This window comes from Pleurodeles waltl, chromosome 1_1 (assembly GCF_031143425.1).
Source record: "Pleurodeles waltl isolate 20211129_DDA chromosome 1_1, aPleWal1.hap1.20221129, whole genome shotgun sequence".
Classification (NCBI taxonomy): Eukaryota; Metazoa; Chordata; class Amphibia; order Caudata; family Salamandridae; genus Pleurodeles; species Pleurodeles waltl.
In genome coordinates, this window is record NC_090436.1 from 682,233,870 (window position 1) to 682,251,787 (window position 17,918).

General features: G+C 42.4%; 1 protein-coding gene across 6 annotated transcripts in view; it reads left to right on the top strand.

Moving 5' to 3' along the window:
* Positions 1-17,918, top strand: part of CSNK1G3 (casein kinase 1 gamma 3) — a 479,935-nt gene that overhangs the window by 93,055 nt on the left and 368,962 nt on the right. For 5 of the 6 annotated variants that reach the window (XM_069227081.1, XM_069227054.1, XM_069227089.1 and 2 more), the window contains exon 2: positions 15,067-15,509. In XM_069227081.1, coding sequence (XP_069083182.1) covers positions 15,332-15,509 — 178 coding nt within the window. In that variant the 5' untranslated portion in view covers positions 15,067-15,331. Of the gene's footprint in view, positions 1-15,066; positions 15,510-17,918 lie in introns of those variants that run through there. The other variant, XM_069227097.1, reaches the window with a different exon arrangement.

Consider the following 17,918-nt stretch of genomic DNA (forward strand, 5'->3'; position numbering starts at 1 on the left):
TTGGTGGGCCATTGTCATATAGCGCTCTATGAATGTAACATAAAGATTTAAATTTTACCCTTTGCTCCAGTGCAATGTTGATAAAGATGATCTGGCCGATTCATGCCTGGGTAGATTGAAGAGAAGGCGGGTAGCAGTGTTCTGCACCACCTGTAATTTCTTCATAACATATTTTGGTGCACCAAGAAACAGGGCGTTCCCATAATCCAGCCGAGAGGTTATTAAGGCCTGTATGATGAGCCTCTTTGCAATGAATGGAAGTATTTTGAAAATCTTTCTAAGACGTCTGAGTATGCCAAAACAGGAGGAGGATATTTTTTTGCTTGATGATCAATGGATCAAACCATACTCCCAGACTCTTAATGCTTTCTTTGGGCAACGGAAGATCGTCTAATGGTTGTAACACTGGGGAGATTAAGTTTGGTTTTGCCTGGTGACCCAGAAACATAACCTCTGTCTTGTCTCCGTTCAACTTATGTCTACAGCTGGACATCCATTTGGAGATTGCCGTAGACCAGGAATGAGCCGAGAATTGGTTGAGTTCTGATCGGTAGAAAAGGATACCACAAGCTGGGTGTTATCTACATATGACATTACAGAGAGTCCATAGGGCTCCACTACTTTTGCCAGAGGGGACATATAGATATTAAGATATCAAATAAGGTAAGGCTCAAAGAACAGCCCTTCATCACCCCCCACTTACTCTTAAAACAGCTCGAATAAAAGGAACGGTCCAAAACTTGAAATGATCTTGCTTCCAAGAATAAGTCAAACACACTCAGGGTATTGCCTGAGACTCCACTGTCCCTCATTCTCTGGAGTAAAATATTGTGCTCCTCCGTGTCAAAGGCGGCACTAAGATCAAGAAGCACGATTGCTGAGACCAAACCCTGATCTACACGTTTCCTAACTTCTTCAGTGACTGCGATTAATGCAGATTCTGTGCTATGTAATGGTCCAAAGCCCATCTGAGACGGATGGAGAATGTTATTTTCCTCCAAAAAACTCGAAAGATGAGTATTGACATGTTTTTCAAGTACTTTGGCAAGGGCTGGCAGCATAGAGATTGGTCTATAGTTGCCAGGGATGAGTGGATCCAGGCTGGGCTTCTTAAGCAACGGCTTCACAATTGCATATTTCCATTGTGAAGGAACGGTACCGACTGATAATGACATGTTCAGCAGCTCAGTTACCACAGGGACTATTATTGAAGCCCCTTGTCCTAAGATTGAAGGCGGGACTGGATCCTAGGGAGTCCCTGATTTAAGGGTGGTCAATAGTATGGAGACCGCTTCAGGAGAGAGGGGAGGAATACATGTAAACCTTGCTGCACCCTTGGAACACTCCTCATCTACCGCTTGGGGACTATGGGTATCTATTGGAAAGGTTGAATAGATCTCTGCAATTTTTTCCTGAAAAAATCCAGTTAAGTCATTACTATGTTTATGCGAGGCTTCTACAGTTTCTTTTTAACAGGAGAAAGATTTCCTTCAGGGAGTTAGAGCTCTGTTCGATTTTATCTGCATAATATGCGCTTTGGGCTGCTTTAATTTCAGCATGAAACCTTCTGATGGCCTTCCTATACTCATCTTTAGCGGAAGTCTCATAGGATTTTCTCCATTTTCGCTCCAGACGCCTACATTCCCTCTTTATTAGGCTAAGATGTTTGGAGAACCAGGGGACACTTTTTTTCTTATGTCCACTCTGCCTTAACGTATATGGAAGGATTGTGTCTAAGCTTTTGCGAATCCAATTATTAAGTGAGTCTAAAGATGTAGCCATATTCTCATTCAATGTGGGTTTTGAACTCTCTAAGTTGTCAATCCATTCTTTAGTCTTAAGCATATGTCAGCGCCTATAAAGTTGGATAATGGTTTGGCAGGGTGTTTCCAATACTGGAAGGGGAAGGGACAGAGAGATTAGATAATGGTCGGACCAGGCTAAGGGGGTGGAGGGCAGGGCAGTTAAATCGGCTGTATTGCTGAAAACTAAGTCAATGGTATGACCCTTTATGTGTGTAGGGCCCCTGATCAGTTGTTTGAGATTTAAGGCCTCCATATCTAACAGAAGTCTCTTAGCAGCTGCAATCTGTAAATTCTCTGTGTGAATATTAAAATCACCAAGAATTGTGAAATTTAGCTTGTTACAAATTAAGTCTGCCCCTTGCTCTGGAAAGGCTTGAAGAAAATGCAATGAAGAGCCAGGGGGGCGATACACTAAGCCCCTGGAGAAACTATATTGAGGATTTAAAGAGAAGGAAAAACATATCCCCTCACAATCTAATAACTTAAGTGGATGGGTGGTGACCTTAACTGAATCCTCGACAATAATGGCAATACCCCCTCCTTTCCCAGAGACTCTGTCATGCCTTATGATTGAGTACTTATTAGGTAAAGTCAGGGATATATCAGGAGCTGAGCACTCATGGCGCCATGTTTCCATTATATATAGGTCAAAGGAAGGGAATTCCCATTTTTGCCCACAACACACCTCTAGGGGCAGAAATTGCTCCCATTCTTGTCTATTGAGCTCAGGGAAAAATTCTATCCAGTGTTCTCCAGTCACCCCAAGGATCAGGGAAGAGAGGTGGTGATTTCTCGAATATTTGATCTGTGCTTTTACCGAAAGTGCTGTTTTAGATTAACCTCTCTAGACTCCCATTCTTTTCTTTTTTAATAGCAACTTCATAAGGTGATTTGCAACATAGCAAATATAGTTCAGTCAGTTTCAGTAAACCTTAATACGCCATCGTTGACATCCTTGAAATGACCCACAATTTTCGACAGTGGAATCCAGTGATTTTATCCAGTGGTTTAAATGACCCAATACATTTGGGACTGAAAACACTTCATAAGGGCAACTGCAACAGGAACAAAGTTAGTGTCAGATCAAAACATCATCTCCCATCAGTTCAGTTTAGGTGACGCTCTGACTTGGACAGCCACTCTCTACGATGTTGTTTGTTGGGTTACACTATCCTTAGCGGAAGTTATCCGTAGGGTAACACATGTTGGCTACCCTGCCACACCATTGAATCTGCTAGTCTTCATCACTTGTTGAGACAATTTTGTGTTTATTACGTTATATAAGGTTTGCTTAACAAACAGTAATGGGGTCCATAAGATCAATGTACTTGGAGTGCCATTCACATATTAGATCAACCCCTAGCTCCTCTGTTGGCTGTTAATATTTTAGTTCTACCCATGGGATAGGCATTGGTGATAGGGCGTCAGACAGTGCGATAGATACAATTTTGCTTGTTGACATCTTCTTGTGCCTAAAGAGGCACTGTCCACAGTCAAAGAAGACCACCTGCACTCACCGCCACAATGCACAACACACTGGTCCTCCAGGATAATGAGCAGTTCATGAGAGGTGATAAACATCAGTTGTGCACATGGAAGTATTCTACAAAACCAACAGGCATAGCCCTGAATGCCATTCCAATGTCTGAGTTGCTTTATGTCACAGGGTACTATACTGATTGTACCTGCACCATTGGCTTTCTTCTGAGAAGAGCTGACCTTCATCACTGCCGAATCAGTCCAATACATCAGCCTCTTCACATAGCATTGAGGTGTTTCCGAGCGTTTGCAGTAGCCAACTCCAAATTCTTGCATGTATTTTGGGACCGCTATGGCCAGAATTTCCACCAAAACTGCATCTGTAATTTCACAGAGCAGTACTTCTTTAAACATCCTAATCCTGTTTACTCCATTGGCCTCACTGAAAGATAACCTTTTACAAAATGCCCTTTGAGTTTCTCTAGCCGCTAGAACAAATGTGGCAGTCCTTTTGAGTTACAATTTTGGTGGCAAAAAGGAAACAACAATCCTCAAAAAATCTTTCCGTAAAAACTATATCTTATCATCAGATCTTGTGAACATATTTATTTAATTTTTTTTCTTAACTCTCTTTATTCAACACTGTTGAATTTAATACATTGAACGAGGAACTCACTAGACCTTATTTATTATGCCAGTTCTTTAAAGTTGTGTTTCTGTTGTTCAAGCCATAAGCCATGTAATAATCTTTATGTTCTGACTTAGCACTCAGATGCCCTGTAATATTTTTTATTTTGGCTTGGTTCAAACATGTAAGTTAGTTTTGCCTTGTTTTGTGTTGGCGTCCAAAAGGCCTTTCATTGTTTTCTTCTATTAAACGATTATCCAGAATTTCTGTGGACTTTCCCTGTTCAGCATTAAAACATTGAGTCCTGTGATCGTTTTACACATGTGCCTAGCCCTAGCCCTCCGTGGACTTACCTGTGACCAGTCTTCTGACCGGTCTAGGCGCTTGGGTCCCAGCTCCTGCGCTTCAATGCACCTGCCTCATCTTATGCTCTCACACACTCTCTCTCATGCACTCTCTCTCTTTCACTTTTCTCTCTCATTCCCTCATGCCTCTGTGCTTTCTGCCTGGTGCTTCTCCTCTCACTGTTCTGTCTTGTGTGCCTTTTCACTCTTTACTCTTACCACCTCTTGCTCTTTTTGCCTTTTGGGCCTTTTTCACGCTTTGCTGTTTTAGCCACTTTCTCTATTAGCCTTTTTGTGTTTTTTTTTATTTTTTTTATTTTTTTTTACGCATCCATCTTTTTGTTATTTTCATGGCTTGCTCTTTTTGTCTTTTGTGCCTTCTCACTCTACTCTTTTGTGCTCTTTTCACCTCATGTGACTTCCCACTCTTTGCTCTTTTCGCCTCTTGCCCTTTTTGCCTTTTGTGCCTCCTCACTTTTTGCTCTTCTTGCTTCTTTGACTTTTGTGCCTTTTTATATCTGAGTTTTGCTGTTTTTCCTCTCGCCCTTTTCCTTCTTGCTTTCATCTTGCCTTTTCTGCCTTTCTCTGCCTTTCGTCTCTCTCTTGCTCTCTTCCCTTTTGCTTTCTTTTCCAGTGCCTTTTTGCCATCTCTTTGAAACCCCCTTTCAGCTCTCCTTGCTCCTTACCTGTTCCTTCCCGTGCCTCTCACTCCTTACCATGCTCGCCCTAAGCCTCGACCTCAGCTCCTCCCAGAACCTACTTAATGGTGGCCGTAGCGCAAATGCACCACAGGCGTGCCAGAGGCAAGTCCGTCTACACTCGACCACGCTCAGTGCCACGAACCCTGGTTCAACTGCCTCCCAGTGGTGTTCTGCAGCATCCCTGCGATCACTCAACCCAGGACGCCTATCCCCTCTGCTGTACCGCCCCGCACAACACAGAAGGATCCTTCACTTGCACCCACTGTTTCGCGTGCACCAAAACACCCACCATGCTAGCACCACCTGCACACACCCAACCTACACACAGTACACCTCCCTCTAGCAAACATGCACTCCAAGACAAACTATTATGGATGCTCCTCAACACCTGCTCACTCAGCAAACACACCATGGTAATCTGGGACATTCTGGACAACAATGCTGTGGACCTCCTCTTCCTCGGGGAAATGTGGCTGACTGCTGAGTCAACACCAACTATCGCCATGGCCATCCCGGCAGGATACAAGCTCGCATGACATGACTGCCAACACAAAGCAGGAGGAAGATTGGCGATCATTTTCGAAAAACCTTCAGCTGTGCCACAGAATGTGACTTCCCCCCTTCATGGAACACCTACACTTTAGACTGTGAGTCTCTGCAATCTTTACCCTGAATGGAACTCCTTCTCTGCTTCCCGCCTGGGCCACTAGCAGGTTTCACTGAAAACATTCCAGATTTTGTTGTCCTTCTCACCATCAACTTTAAAGTCTGTGTCCTTCTAGGGATCTCTACTTCCACCTGTGAGACCGGAGCAACAACAGTTCAACCACACTCCTTGAAAGCCTAGGAAGCCTTGGACTGACACAACCCATCGTCTGACCAACCCACTCCACCAGACACACCCTTGACTCCGTCTCTGCCTCCTTCAATGGCATCAAAGTCACTGCAGCCACACCTCTCCCCTGGACCAACCACGCTGTCTTCCACTTCAAGGTCAACATCCCTTGCTAACCGAAATCTGCCACTACCAGCCTGGCCAGTTGTAGCTGTAGCAGCATCTCGGAATAACACAGGTCCTACACCCTGCGCATGAGCCAACCCAGCCCTCCTGGCAACCTAAACAGCAACTTCGAACAGCTCTACAAGTGGATCATGGACTGTGCTGACTCCCTGGCACCCTGCACACACAACACCAAAAGAAAACCTGGAAGCAGGCAAGTTTATTTGCAGTGGAATTCTGTTCAACCAAGCAGTACTGCAAACAACTATAAAGAAGATGGAGAACAAATCACAAAGAAATAGACCAGGGAACCTTAAAACAGTTCTGAGTTGGTACCACCAGCAGGTCAGAGAAACCAAGAAGATCCTAGCCAAGCTTATAGGTAACAGCTCCACTTTCTGTAAAGAGATTTTCAGTATCATGAAAGACTTTGTCGCACTAGCTTCCACCACCAACAGCATCGCCCCCCTCAAGACCTATGCGACGACCCATTGAAATTCTTCAACAATAAAATATATACGATATATATCACAGTTTCAACCCTTAACCAAACCGTAGCAGCCTTGTCTTCAGCCTGTTTACAAAGATTGCATAGAAAACAGTCACCATGGTAAAAAGACGGGCAACCTCATGGGAACCATCCACTTAGCGATCCTGACGGACCCTTGCCCCACCACATCTGCAACATGGGTGCCTCCCAGAGCTGCAAAGTACTCCCCAGTATCCGGAACACCTCCATCACCACTGTAGTGTTCATGTAGCCCTGGAAACGTGCAGTTCTCAACACACTACTAAAGAAACCTTTTTCAGACCCCATCCAACTAACAAACTACCAACCGATCTTCCTACTAATTTAGCGAGCCAAGGTCATGGAGAAAACCAACAACCAGCAATTCGCCCACTACCTCAACGTACACCTAGATACCACTCTGTCAGGCTTCAGACCCAATCACAGCACCAAGACGGCCCACATTACAGCAACCAACGACATCAGAATGATCCTCAACTGAGGAGATGCAGCGGACCTCATCCTGCCTGACCTATCGGCAGCCTTCGACATGGTTATCCACTCTGCCCTGATCAGAAGACTACACGAAACAGGCATTCAGGGACCTGCTCTCAATTGAATCTGCTCCTTTCTCGCAGAGAAGAACACAAGTCAGCATGCCACCCTGCATGTCTGAAGCCAGGAACCTCATCTGTGATTTCCCCATAGGATCATCTCTCAGCCCTACTTTGTTTAACATCTACGTGACCCCACTGGAAGACATCCCACATCTGATACTCTCCCTGATGGACAAGGCTCATTGTTACAAAAACAACTTGGCCACCGGCATGGCCCTGGCAGCCACCTGGATGAGATCCAGCTGCCTCCAGCTCAACTCGGACAAGACCAAAATTGTGATTTGCAGAAGGAAGACCTCTGCTTTGGATTCTACCCAGTGGGCGGCTGAACTCGGCGGCATACCACCCCCCACTGCCCATGCCAGAAATGAAGAAACCATCCTAGACAACAAGCTCGACATTAACATCCAGGTAAACATGGTGACAGCCACCTATTTTCAAGTCCTCAGGATGCTGAGAAAAGTCATCATGTGGCTGTTAAGGAATACCAGGAGAACAGTTACATATGCCCTGATAACCAGCAAACTTGACTACAGCAGCATCCTCTACTTGGGAATTACAAACCAGCTACTGAACAGGCTGCAAACCATCCAGAATGCTGCAGCAAGACTCATCCTCAACTTACCACGCTGCACCCACATCACTCCACACCTCAAGGAACTTCACTGGCTCCCTAAACACAAACACACTCAGTTAAAACTATACACAGCACCGGCACCATTGTGGCCGCTCAGCTGGACTCTCACTAGCACCCAGAGCCTGCGTACTCAAAAACAGAGCAGGAGTTTGCACCTTCTCCTACTTGATCCCCAAAGTATGGAACAACCTCCTACGACACATCAGAGACTCCTCATCATATCTTGAGTTCCGCAAGAAGCTGAAGACCTAGCTCTTCTAATAATTTCTCCTTAGCAGTCCGTCACCTTCCCACCTGCTCTTAGATACCCTCACAAATTATTAAAGCGCTATACAAGCATGCATACCATAGCATAATATTCTTCTACTGCTCTTCTATCCTGTTGCACCTCGTATCTGATGAGATTGCACTTTTAAGTTCCTGTGCAGAAAATTCTTGTTTTTCTAGAAGGAAACTCAAAATTCTGAAAGAAATTGTGAATTCTGTGACTGAAATAAAAGCATAAAGTATTTAACCATTTTTCATTGGCATCAAAAATCCACAACATGTATGTTTCTGGTATAGAATCGTATTTCCAAAAATCACAATTAAAAGATGCGTAGGTCACATTTATTAACATTACCCTTGCTTTAATTAGTTTTCACAAAAACAATGACAACATTGAGCATTTTTCACACTCCTTCAGTTCTTTTGTCTTTCATAACAATATGGGGCCTTTTGCCACAGCTAGTACCAGAATGCATAGAAAGTAAGCATTGACAAATCCATTTAGTCTGGTTTTATTTAACATGCTTACTCACTGAAACATAATTTTAGCATGCCTCTGTTTCTAAACAGCACTTTAAAACTAATTTACCATGGTTAGGTAACACAATTAAGAAATGTGTGACTGTTTATTTCTCTTTGTACTTAAATGAGGACAACCTATTAGTGGAACACCAGTCTGGCTTTCATAATGGCTACAGAAATTACAACTTAGAAAATAGTAGATAACATACACTCCACTGGATAGTGGATAAAGGTGAGGCATGTCTTTTCATCATATTTCATCCTATTTGATTTATTGATAGTTATGAAGACGGCTGCTCACTGAAAGCTTACCAAAATAGCTGAGCATTGTATGGGCATCAGAAAACAAGTCTTAAATTGGGCCTCCTCATTTGTTAAACATTGCAAACCGATTTTAAAATAGCCAACTGCACCTCAAATTAGTCTTGTGCGGAGTTGACCGTGTCTTCGTTCTCTCATCTACACTAGTCAGCTTATACCTAGAATCACTGAGAGCACATAATCAGAAACTGGAGTCAAAATGCATCAGTATTTGGACCTTACACAACTTTACCTAACAATGTAGTCACTTCACTGTTTGACATCCTAGCTCTTCAAACTTGTCTAAAGTGGAATGTCAGACTACTCATTAAGGGTCAACCCACAAAACACTGAATTCTCCCTCTTCTCCACCAGAGGAGAATGCAACTTCAGGGTATTTGTAAAATCTGAGATGAACCACAAATTTCCTTCCACCCAGCGTTCCCCCATGTCTCCCGATAAAAATGATAGCTCACTTGTGTGGGTAGGCCTAGTGCCCGCAACAGGAAATGCCCCAAAACACAACGTGGACACATCACATTTTCCCAAAGAGAACAGAGCTGTTTTTTGCAAAGTGCCTGGCTGTGGATTTTGGCCTCTAGCTCAGCCGGCACCTAGGGAAACCTAATAAACCTGCGCATTTTTGAAAACTAGACACCTAGGGGAATCCAAGATGGAGTGACTTGTGGGGCTCTGACCAGGTTCTGTTACCCAGAATCCTTTGCAAACCTCAAAATGTGGCCAAAAAACACCTTTTTCTCTCATTTCGGTGACAGAAAGTTCTGGAATCTGAGAGGAGCCACAAATTTCCTTCCACCCAGCGTTCCCCCAAATCTCCCGATACAAATGGTACCTCACTTGTGTGGGTAGCAGCATTCTCATCACGGACAGTAGCAACCTGCTGTGACTGCCCACATTCCAAAATCTTGCTTGCCAGCATAGCAATTTCTCTTGCTCATGCTCTCCAATTTATTGTTGGCGAGCTGTGCAAGAGTACAAACGCAGAGTTTTTCGGAACTCCACGCAGAGCACAGCGTGGGCAGAACTCCACCAGTGGAGTGGAATTCTTCATCCACCGCTACAAGTTGCATGGTTCTTGGGAATTAAATAAGATTTACAATTTCATAACTGTACTTGGTTTGGCTTTAACTAGTTTGGCTTTTTTCCCAGCCTACGAAAATTGCTGGATATTTCTAATTGAATCCCCAGTGTTAACGACAACTACCTCACGTTTTAACAATATTCAATTAAATTAAATGTTTGCCATCACTCATTGTTTTCTCCTCCAGTGGTCCTCACACAAGCATGTTAATGATTTGACAGTGTGCCCGTGAAATGTTTCTCCAATCCTACAATTACTGGTCTTATGGTTTATGTCCACGGGCTACCGTTCAACAGTTATTCATACTTTTTTTTACTAGTTTTAAAGAGTTTCAGAGGGCCTCTGGTAAAACAGAAATTATATATTGCTGCTAACTTATGTGAACTAGGGTATTTCACCTCTGAGTTCATGACTCTCAGGGTAGCATAGAGCAACATAGAGAAGTCTAAGCCTGACTCAGAGAGATGCTGTGGGTGCTATCATGCAGGCTTTCTGCTTCTTGCACGGTTACTTTGCATGCAGGTGGAGCCTGTAGTTCTCATTTCTGGGGGTCACCCACAACGGACCAGTGCACAGAAGGTTAGGTAAAGTACTCCTTTAGGGTCCCCCTCTAGCCCTTGCTGTACTAGGCCCAGAGGTGTAGCTCCAGGTTGGGTGTTTGGGGCGTTTCACTGCCTAATGAATGTATTTTCTAGAAAATTGTTGGGTGCAGGTGCTTTTAGTCCGGCATGGTGAGGTGTCTGTCGGATTTCACCAGGAAAATTGACACGCAGGACAGAAAAAAACGCACGCACAAACTGTTTTGAAAGTCTTACAAAATGTTGATTAGTTTACAAAATATTGTTTTTCCCTCACTTATTATACTTCCAATCTGCATTCGTCTTTCTTTGCACTGTCCCTTGAGTCCCCTTCCTGCACCCTACTTGTCATTTAATATGTTTTAACATTATATATCTGTGTGATTGTTCGAAAACCTGAAGCTCACACCTCCCCAATCTTACTGACCAATCTACGCCTCTAGGCCTGAGAAGGAGTCAAGGAGGTAGCTCATCCTGCTCTGATGTGATTCTGCAAAATGCCAGAGTGAGAACAAGCCAGGGTCTCAAATGAATAACAGGAGTGCATTAGCTCAGACTAGTTCATGGGTGTTCCTTCTGTTTTTTTTGTGTATGGGGCCTACTCACTTTGACAAGCCACTTTCCAGAGAAGGCGCACTTGCACTTGTGAGGTATCGTAGTGTTTGGGTGATAACTGCCTATTGAAAAGAATTCTGACTGGCAAGCAGGGGTAGGTCTGTGCTTTCATTGTCAGAGCAATGTGGTCAGAATTTCTAGTGCCTTTTGTTTACCTGATGTTAACATGAAAAGTTGCATTCGGTAGTCCATGGTAATATAGAGGACTCCATCTCTGGCATATAACGACACATTGGCACACGTGCCATTTAGTATAGGGCTGTAGAAAGAGAAGATGACAAATGAGGTAAATCCCACACAGAACTAACCCATCAGTCTACCCTCAATGTGAACCGTTAGAGACATTAATGTTAATTTGCTGAACTCTCTTCGGCGTACATAGCCTAGCATTACTGGTTATTCCGACCCTTCACACTAACAAATGTGAATGTTTTGGTTCCCCCTTAAACTTCAGTAGCATTGTGCTATCAAAACTCTTATTCTTTTATCTGAAAAAACAGACCATCTAAAACACCACGGGTAAAAAAAAAAGACCACTTTCGAACTCACACTGCTTTTTAAAATTTATGTTCCCATAGAGAACAGTGTCAAGATTAACATTCTAAACTGAGATTTTATCCTCCAAGCACTTCTTATGAGAAGCAGAAAGAAGGATATCTAGAGTTGTCAGCCACTATGTGGGTATGGGTGGATGGTCCATGTTCATGGCCCCCTTTCCTCTAGTTTTGGTGAACTTCCTCCCAGTCTTCTGAAATCCTGCATGCCATATAATTGAAAGGACTGGAATGAAAGTGATACACATTTTATATCCTACATAACCTGTCTATCTAGTCATCCACTGTGCAATGTCACATAGTCCAACATTAAGTGGTGCTGCAAAGAGTACTTTCCTTCTGAAGTTCTGGTCAAAACACACATAATAAAGCCATGTTCCACATAGATATTTGTCTGATATGATTTTGGTATATGTTTTTGTTGCATGACATTTTTTATTAAATCAAGCATATTCTGGGTGTTGGAGTCAATGTGGCAAGCAAAAGAGAAATTACACTAAATGGAGCATAGTGATTGAGACATGCAATACAAACTGCAGAAAGAGCTGACATAAGTTGGTAATGAATGCCTGACGAGGTCTGTTTTCAAATTGGGATTGAAATGTAAGATGGTTCTTATAAAGCTCGGAGCAGAACGTCAAGGCATCTTCAAGTGCTGCATGCATATCCAGAAGGGGAGGTTTCATGGTGATTTTTTTAAGTGCATAAACCACACATGTTTACAGCTGGCTGAAAATATTTAGCATTTTGTTTCTAATACATTGGTTCAAACGGACCTTCAATAATAACCATTTTGGAGACAGGGATGTGGGAGGTCTACTCAGGCTGAAGTTTTCTTGAAGACAGTGGGCCATATGTACAGAAGTATTTTTGCAGTTGGAAACCGTTTCCGACCGTAAATATGCTATTACTTATGTACAAAGCACAAATTGTGATTCAGTAACCTGTTACTAAATAAAAAAATATATTTAGCGATTCAATATTTGGAAGGGGTTGTTTTAGGGCAACTCTTCGAAATGCCAAATTGCAGTGCTATGTATCAATGTTTTACAACCGAATTATGGTTGCAAAACATTTACTTTTTACCAACACAAGGGTGGTGGTAACCATTTGCGAATGGAAAGGGGTCTCCACAGGACCCCTTCCCCTTTGTGAATGTTGAAACAAATAATTTTTTATTAGCAAGCAGTGGTCCAAAGGACCCAACTGCCTTATGTTAAGCAAGAATTTGCAATGCAATAGGTGTTGCATTTGTGAGAGTTAGAGCTATTGGCGTTGTAAATGCATAATTTGACTTTTCTTGCCACATAAATTGGCCAACCCTGCCTTATAATTTGGTCCTTTCCTGACACATAATTCCAATGGCCCTGCATATAATTTAAACACTTCCATTTACCGTCTTCCTCTATCTGCAGCAGAAAATTAAAATGCTGCAGTTTAGAATCCTAATTTAAATATGCTATGCTGGTTACAAAAGAATACCACTTTCACCACCCCAACATCAGACTTGCTGTCTGGCTAACACAATTCCCAAAAAAAGACACAAGACAGCCACAGAGCAGGAACGAGAGAAATAAACTAGAAGATAAAGGATACAGGAGTTATGTGTAAGAGCAAAGAGTCGAGGGCATTACTGACCCTGGAGAAAGGTTTTCCACCATTCAAAAGAGAAAGTTATTGGCATTAAATTGCTTGTTGAACATTCAGCGTTGTTGTGTATCCCACGCTGAATTAAAGAAAAACGGATATTCAGTTACTCAAATTGTTAAAACACGTATATTCATTGTATTTATTCGGACAGCTAATTAACAGAGTTTAAGAGCAGCATATCAAGCGTAGTTATTCTAGAACATCCGTCTCGTGCTGTTCACATGTCCCCGCGATTGCCCTGTTGTATCTTTCTCACACACACCAACAATAAGATAGTGCAAGTTTTCTTAACCATTGACTACGTTTTGTTGAAAGATGCTCTCCAGATGTACAGACGGGAATGTCGCACTCAGTGTTTATAACGTCTATCAACGTAAAAAGAGTAGTTCGTAGCATGTTCCAGCATCAGCAGGCAACCGGCTACCTTACAGACCTTAACGGCAGCCATTGTATTGTGGGCATACGAGTTCCTTGATGTGGTTTCAGTAACGTATATGGAAGTTAAATTGTGTTTTCTAACACAGGGTTGCTCGTGGACCGTGTACTGTAATTTTCTCAGCATGAGTCTGCATTCATGTGCACTATAGTTTCCATGGGAAAGGTTTTAAGATGTATGGGTGGGTTGGAAAAACACGGGCGGAATCTGCCTCAAGGACATTTGGGTTTCCGTGGAGTATATGTCCTGAATGGATAGAACGTAAACCCAGCACTGTTAAAGGTAATGCTTTCGCCTGCCAAAGAATCCAATAATTTTCCTCTTTTACTGTACAAGCTCTGCTTCCATCTTGAGATGATTTGTTTAGAATTTTTAATTACAGTTTGTCAGATAATTGAAAAATAACAAGTTAGCGATGTGGCGTAACATACAGAGCTGCCGACTTTGGGACCTGGTAACCTGGTTCCACAAAGGAAGCGCATTAAAATTGATTTCAGAATGAAGGGCCTGTCAGGTAGTGACTTGAGGAGGCATTAATAATGTTGTGTAGGCTCCCGGTGTTGCGGCCACAAATAAACACAAGAATCCTAAAGATGAAGCTGAGGCAAAAAAAAACAAGGAAAAGGAAGAAACAACGTATGGCTACGCAGCCACAAGGCCAAAGAAAAAATAGTGCACCACACTAAGCTAAATGGCCGATCGTGCAGTCATTCATGTAACAGGGTCAGTCTGCAAGGCAGTAACAAAGCAGCCTCATGGCGTGACAAAGGGGAAGCATTTGGTACAAAATCAAAGGAATTTTGAAAGGCAGGCCAAGGAATGAATTAAAGTGATGGGCGTGGTTAAAGCCCACAGATGTAGATTACAACATGTTGAAGACAGCACTTGTGTGCTGCCTAGCTCAACCTAAAAATGAAACTTAAAGTCTTAATTTTTTTTTTTTAACCCACCCGATTTTCCTGTAAGGAAAGGGTCTGCATTTAAAAAAAATGCTTTATTGAAAAGCAATCACAGACATGGTTGTCTGCCGACTCCAGCAGCCAGGCACCTCAGTGATGGGTACAATTCCTAATGCATCGCAAATTGTGACCTACCGCATTAATATTCATGTTAGGTCTATTTGCGACCCCATTAGGAATTGATATTTTAATTTTGTAGTTTATCTTAAATTGGTACTTGCGATTTTCTAATTGCGATTCAGTAAAAATCTCAGTTAGGAAATCATAATTCTTATCTTTTGTAAGTATGGCCAGTATTACTATTTTTGTATTGTAAGCTTTTTGTTGATCGTTTACATGGCTGATGTTTACTTTGCTCTTGCAGCTACTTTTCAATACCAAGAAAACCTGACTATTGGAAACCTACTGATTGGAAACCTGCTTGGGATATATTTTGCTGAACAGACGACTAAAGAAAAGAAATTGCGAATGGGATGAATATGCCAGTGCTGAACACTCATCATCTTCAGCTCAGTAAATAAAGGATCACAGGTGGTCAACTTTGCCAGTTATGTTTCCGTTCTCACGACACCCTTTTTGAGTTTGCTTGTCTTCGTAAAGAAATCAAAGTGGAGTACCGAAAACTTGATATGGATAGTAAAAAGAAAGACAAGGACAAACCAGATGACAGAATGCCAAGACCTTCTGGTCGGTCTGGTCATAGCACACGAGGAACTGGATCCTCGAACTCTGGTGTACTAATGGTGGGACCTAATTTCAGGGTTGGGAAAAAAATTGGGTGTGGTAACTTTGGAGAGCTTCGATTAGGTAAGTTGATTTTTAAAACTTTTGTACACTTCTGATTAGATCTGTGGAAACTCTTTTTAGTCACCAAACTTAACATCTAATTATTGCATTCAAAACAAAGGGCAACATTACATACCAGAGCTCCCCAAACTAAGCAGCAGCGTACTCTGTATTAGGATGGATACTTTATGAATGCCCCTTTGTTGTTACTTAACTAGTGTTATGTGAACGTTTTTATATTGAATCCATTTCTTCTGATGGCTTTATATTTTTTCAACAAAACAAATTTCATGAGATTACATGCTGGGTGTAATACAGAACAATCCATTCCATGGGAATGCCCGTTAATAGATGTACGGAGGGTTTGCACATGTATATATGCATAGTAGTATAAAAATTATGTTTGCATAGTTTAATACACTTCCCTGCAACTAGGACGTGTGTTAAGAGTATATTCACACTAATGGGAAGAGAAGAAACATCTCAGATTTTGTGGCATTTGTTAGTTGGAAGAAGAGTGCTGCTTTGCTTAAGGTGGGACATCTAGCCTCAGGTTGATGATGACATTTCTTCACTTGGGCAGGAGTGTCTTGCAGTGAGAGGATAACTGCAACCTACCTTAGAGAAACTGCCCTGCTGACAAAGGAAATAGATTCTGAGAAGGAAGGTGTGCAAGACGATCACAGAGACATTTGGGGAAGAGAGTTGTGCAAGAAGATCAGAGATTAAAATAATTGTCGGCTGCTACGTTTACTGCTACTCAGTCCTGGTGGCTGACAGCTGGCTACATGCTTCTCAACACTTCATCACCTTCCTTAATACGCAAAAATAATTCTTAACATAGCAGAGATTGGTTACATAGATGTGCTGTGGTCTGGCTGATTTTAATCTGTGTCTGTAGCATATTCTGATGCCTGACATCCTTGAATGCTAAGAGGCTGTGGAACCTCTTGCCTGTACGCAGCAGGGACACTAGCATGCAAGTAAGTAGGCTTGGACTCCAGACTAATGTTAATGTACCTTGCTATGGGGTTAAACCTCACAAGACAGATGCAGAGTGTTGCACAGTAGAGGTTTATTGTGTAATAATCCAAATAAGTTAAAAGTCAGCAAGGACTGGTAAAATTAAAGGGATATTACTGTAGGTACAAATTGCTCAGTTCACTTAATTCTGTAACTAAGTGACTGTTTATTTACAGATGTAATTGGAATATAAATATCTCTTTCCTAGCTGTAAAGCATGTAACAGTTGTTCTTTCCAACATGGATAGCAACATTACAAGAAGATGGTAAACTTGCTTATCCCTTGAAGAAACTAGCATTAGCAAAGCCAATCGGTTGCACCTATGCAAGACCTATTGGCATTGCCAATGTGTTTTAGCCCGGTTCTCCACCAGTGTAGCTGCTGTTCAGCTTTGCTAAAGGTTAGTGTTGCAGATGAGGGTGGCATGGAGTGTGGAGTAGAGTGTCATGCCATAGAATAGAGCGGAGTGGCTTAGAACGTTGTCGAGTAGAATTTAATTGAGTGGAATGTTGTAGAGTGGAGTGGCTTAGAGTGTTGTAGAGTGGGATGTTGTGGAGTGGGGAGGCCTAAGGTGAAGTAGTGGAGTAGAGTGGAGTTGCACAGAGTTAAATAGTGTGGAGTAAAGTCATGTGTAGTGACATAGAGTAATGTAAATTGACAAAAAGTGGCATAGAGCGTTGTAGAGTGGAGTTGCATAGAGTGGAGTAGAGTATCATAGAGTAGAGGTTTTTCGAATGGAGTGGTATAGAGCAGTGGTTCCCAGCCTTTTGACTTCTGTGGACCCCCACTTTATCATTACTGGATCGCGGGGACCCCCACTGAATCAGTATTGGAATCCGGGGACCCCCCCCTTCCCCCCCCCCCGCCCCCCCCCCCGCAATAAGTCATTGCTGAAAGCCTGGGAGCTAATCTGTTAATATTATTATTTAATTTTCTAAGTAGTCACTGACCCCCTGGTGAGGCTTTGCAGACCCCCAGTGGTCCCCGGACCACAGGTTGGGAACCACTGGTATAGAGTATGCATGTTGTGGTAGCGCACTGCCATTACAGAGAACACAGTTGCAGTTGAAATGACCTTTACATTTGTACGAACATACAGTTTTACTGATAAAATTATACAGGGCTCAAGCGCCAATGTGTGGATATCTTCATAATCTAGCTTATTGTTTTGTTCTGATTGTATTAACATATTTGTTTCCATCACACTTCAGAATTACTAAGAAAATGTGTTTTTTTGTGCTTTCCTAATTCTCATATATTCTAAAATATTTGTAAATTTCATTTACTGGCATTTTATATTTTGTTGTGTGCTAGAAAAGAATAACATTCTACAGCCTTCACTTTCCCACCTCCAGTACCCAGCACAATGTCACATAAAACCTCTCACTTTGTAGTCAGATAAAGAA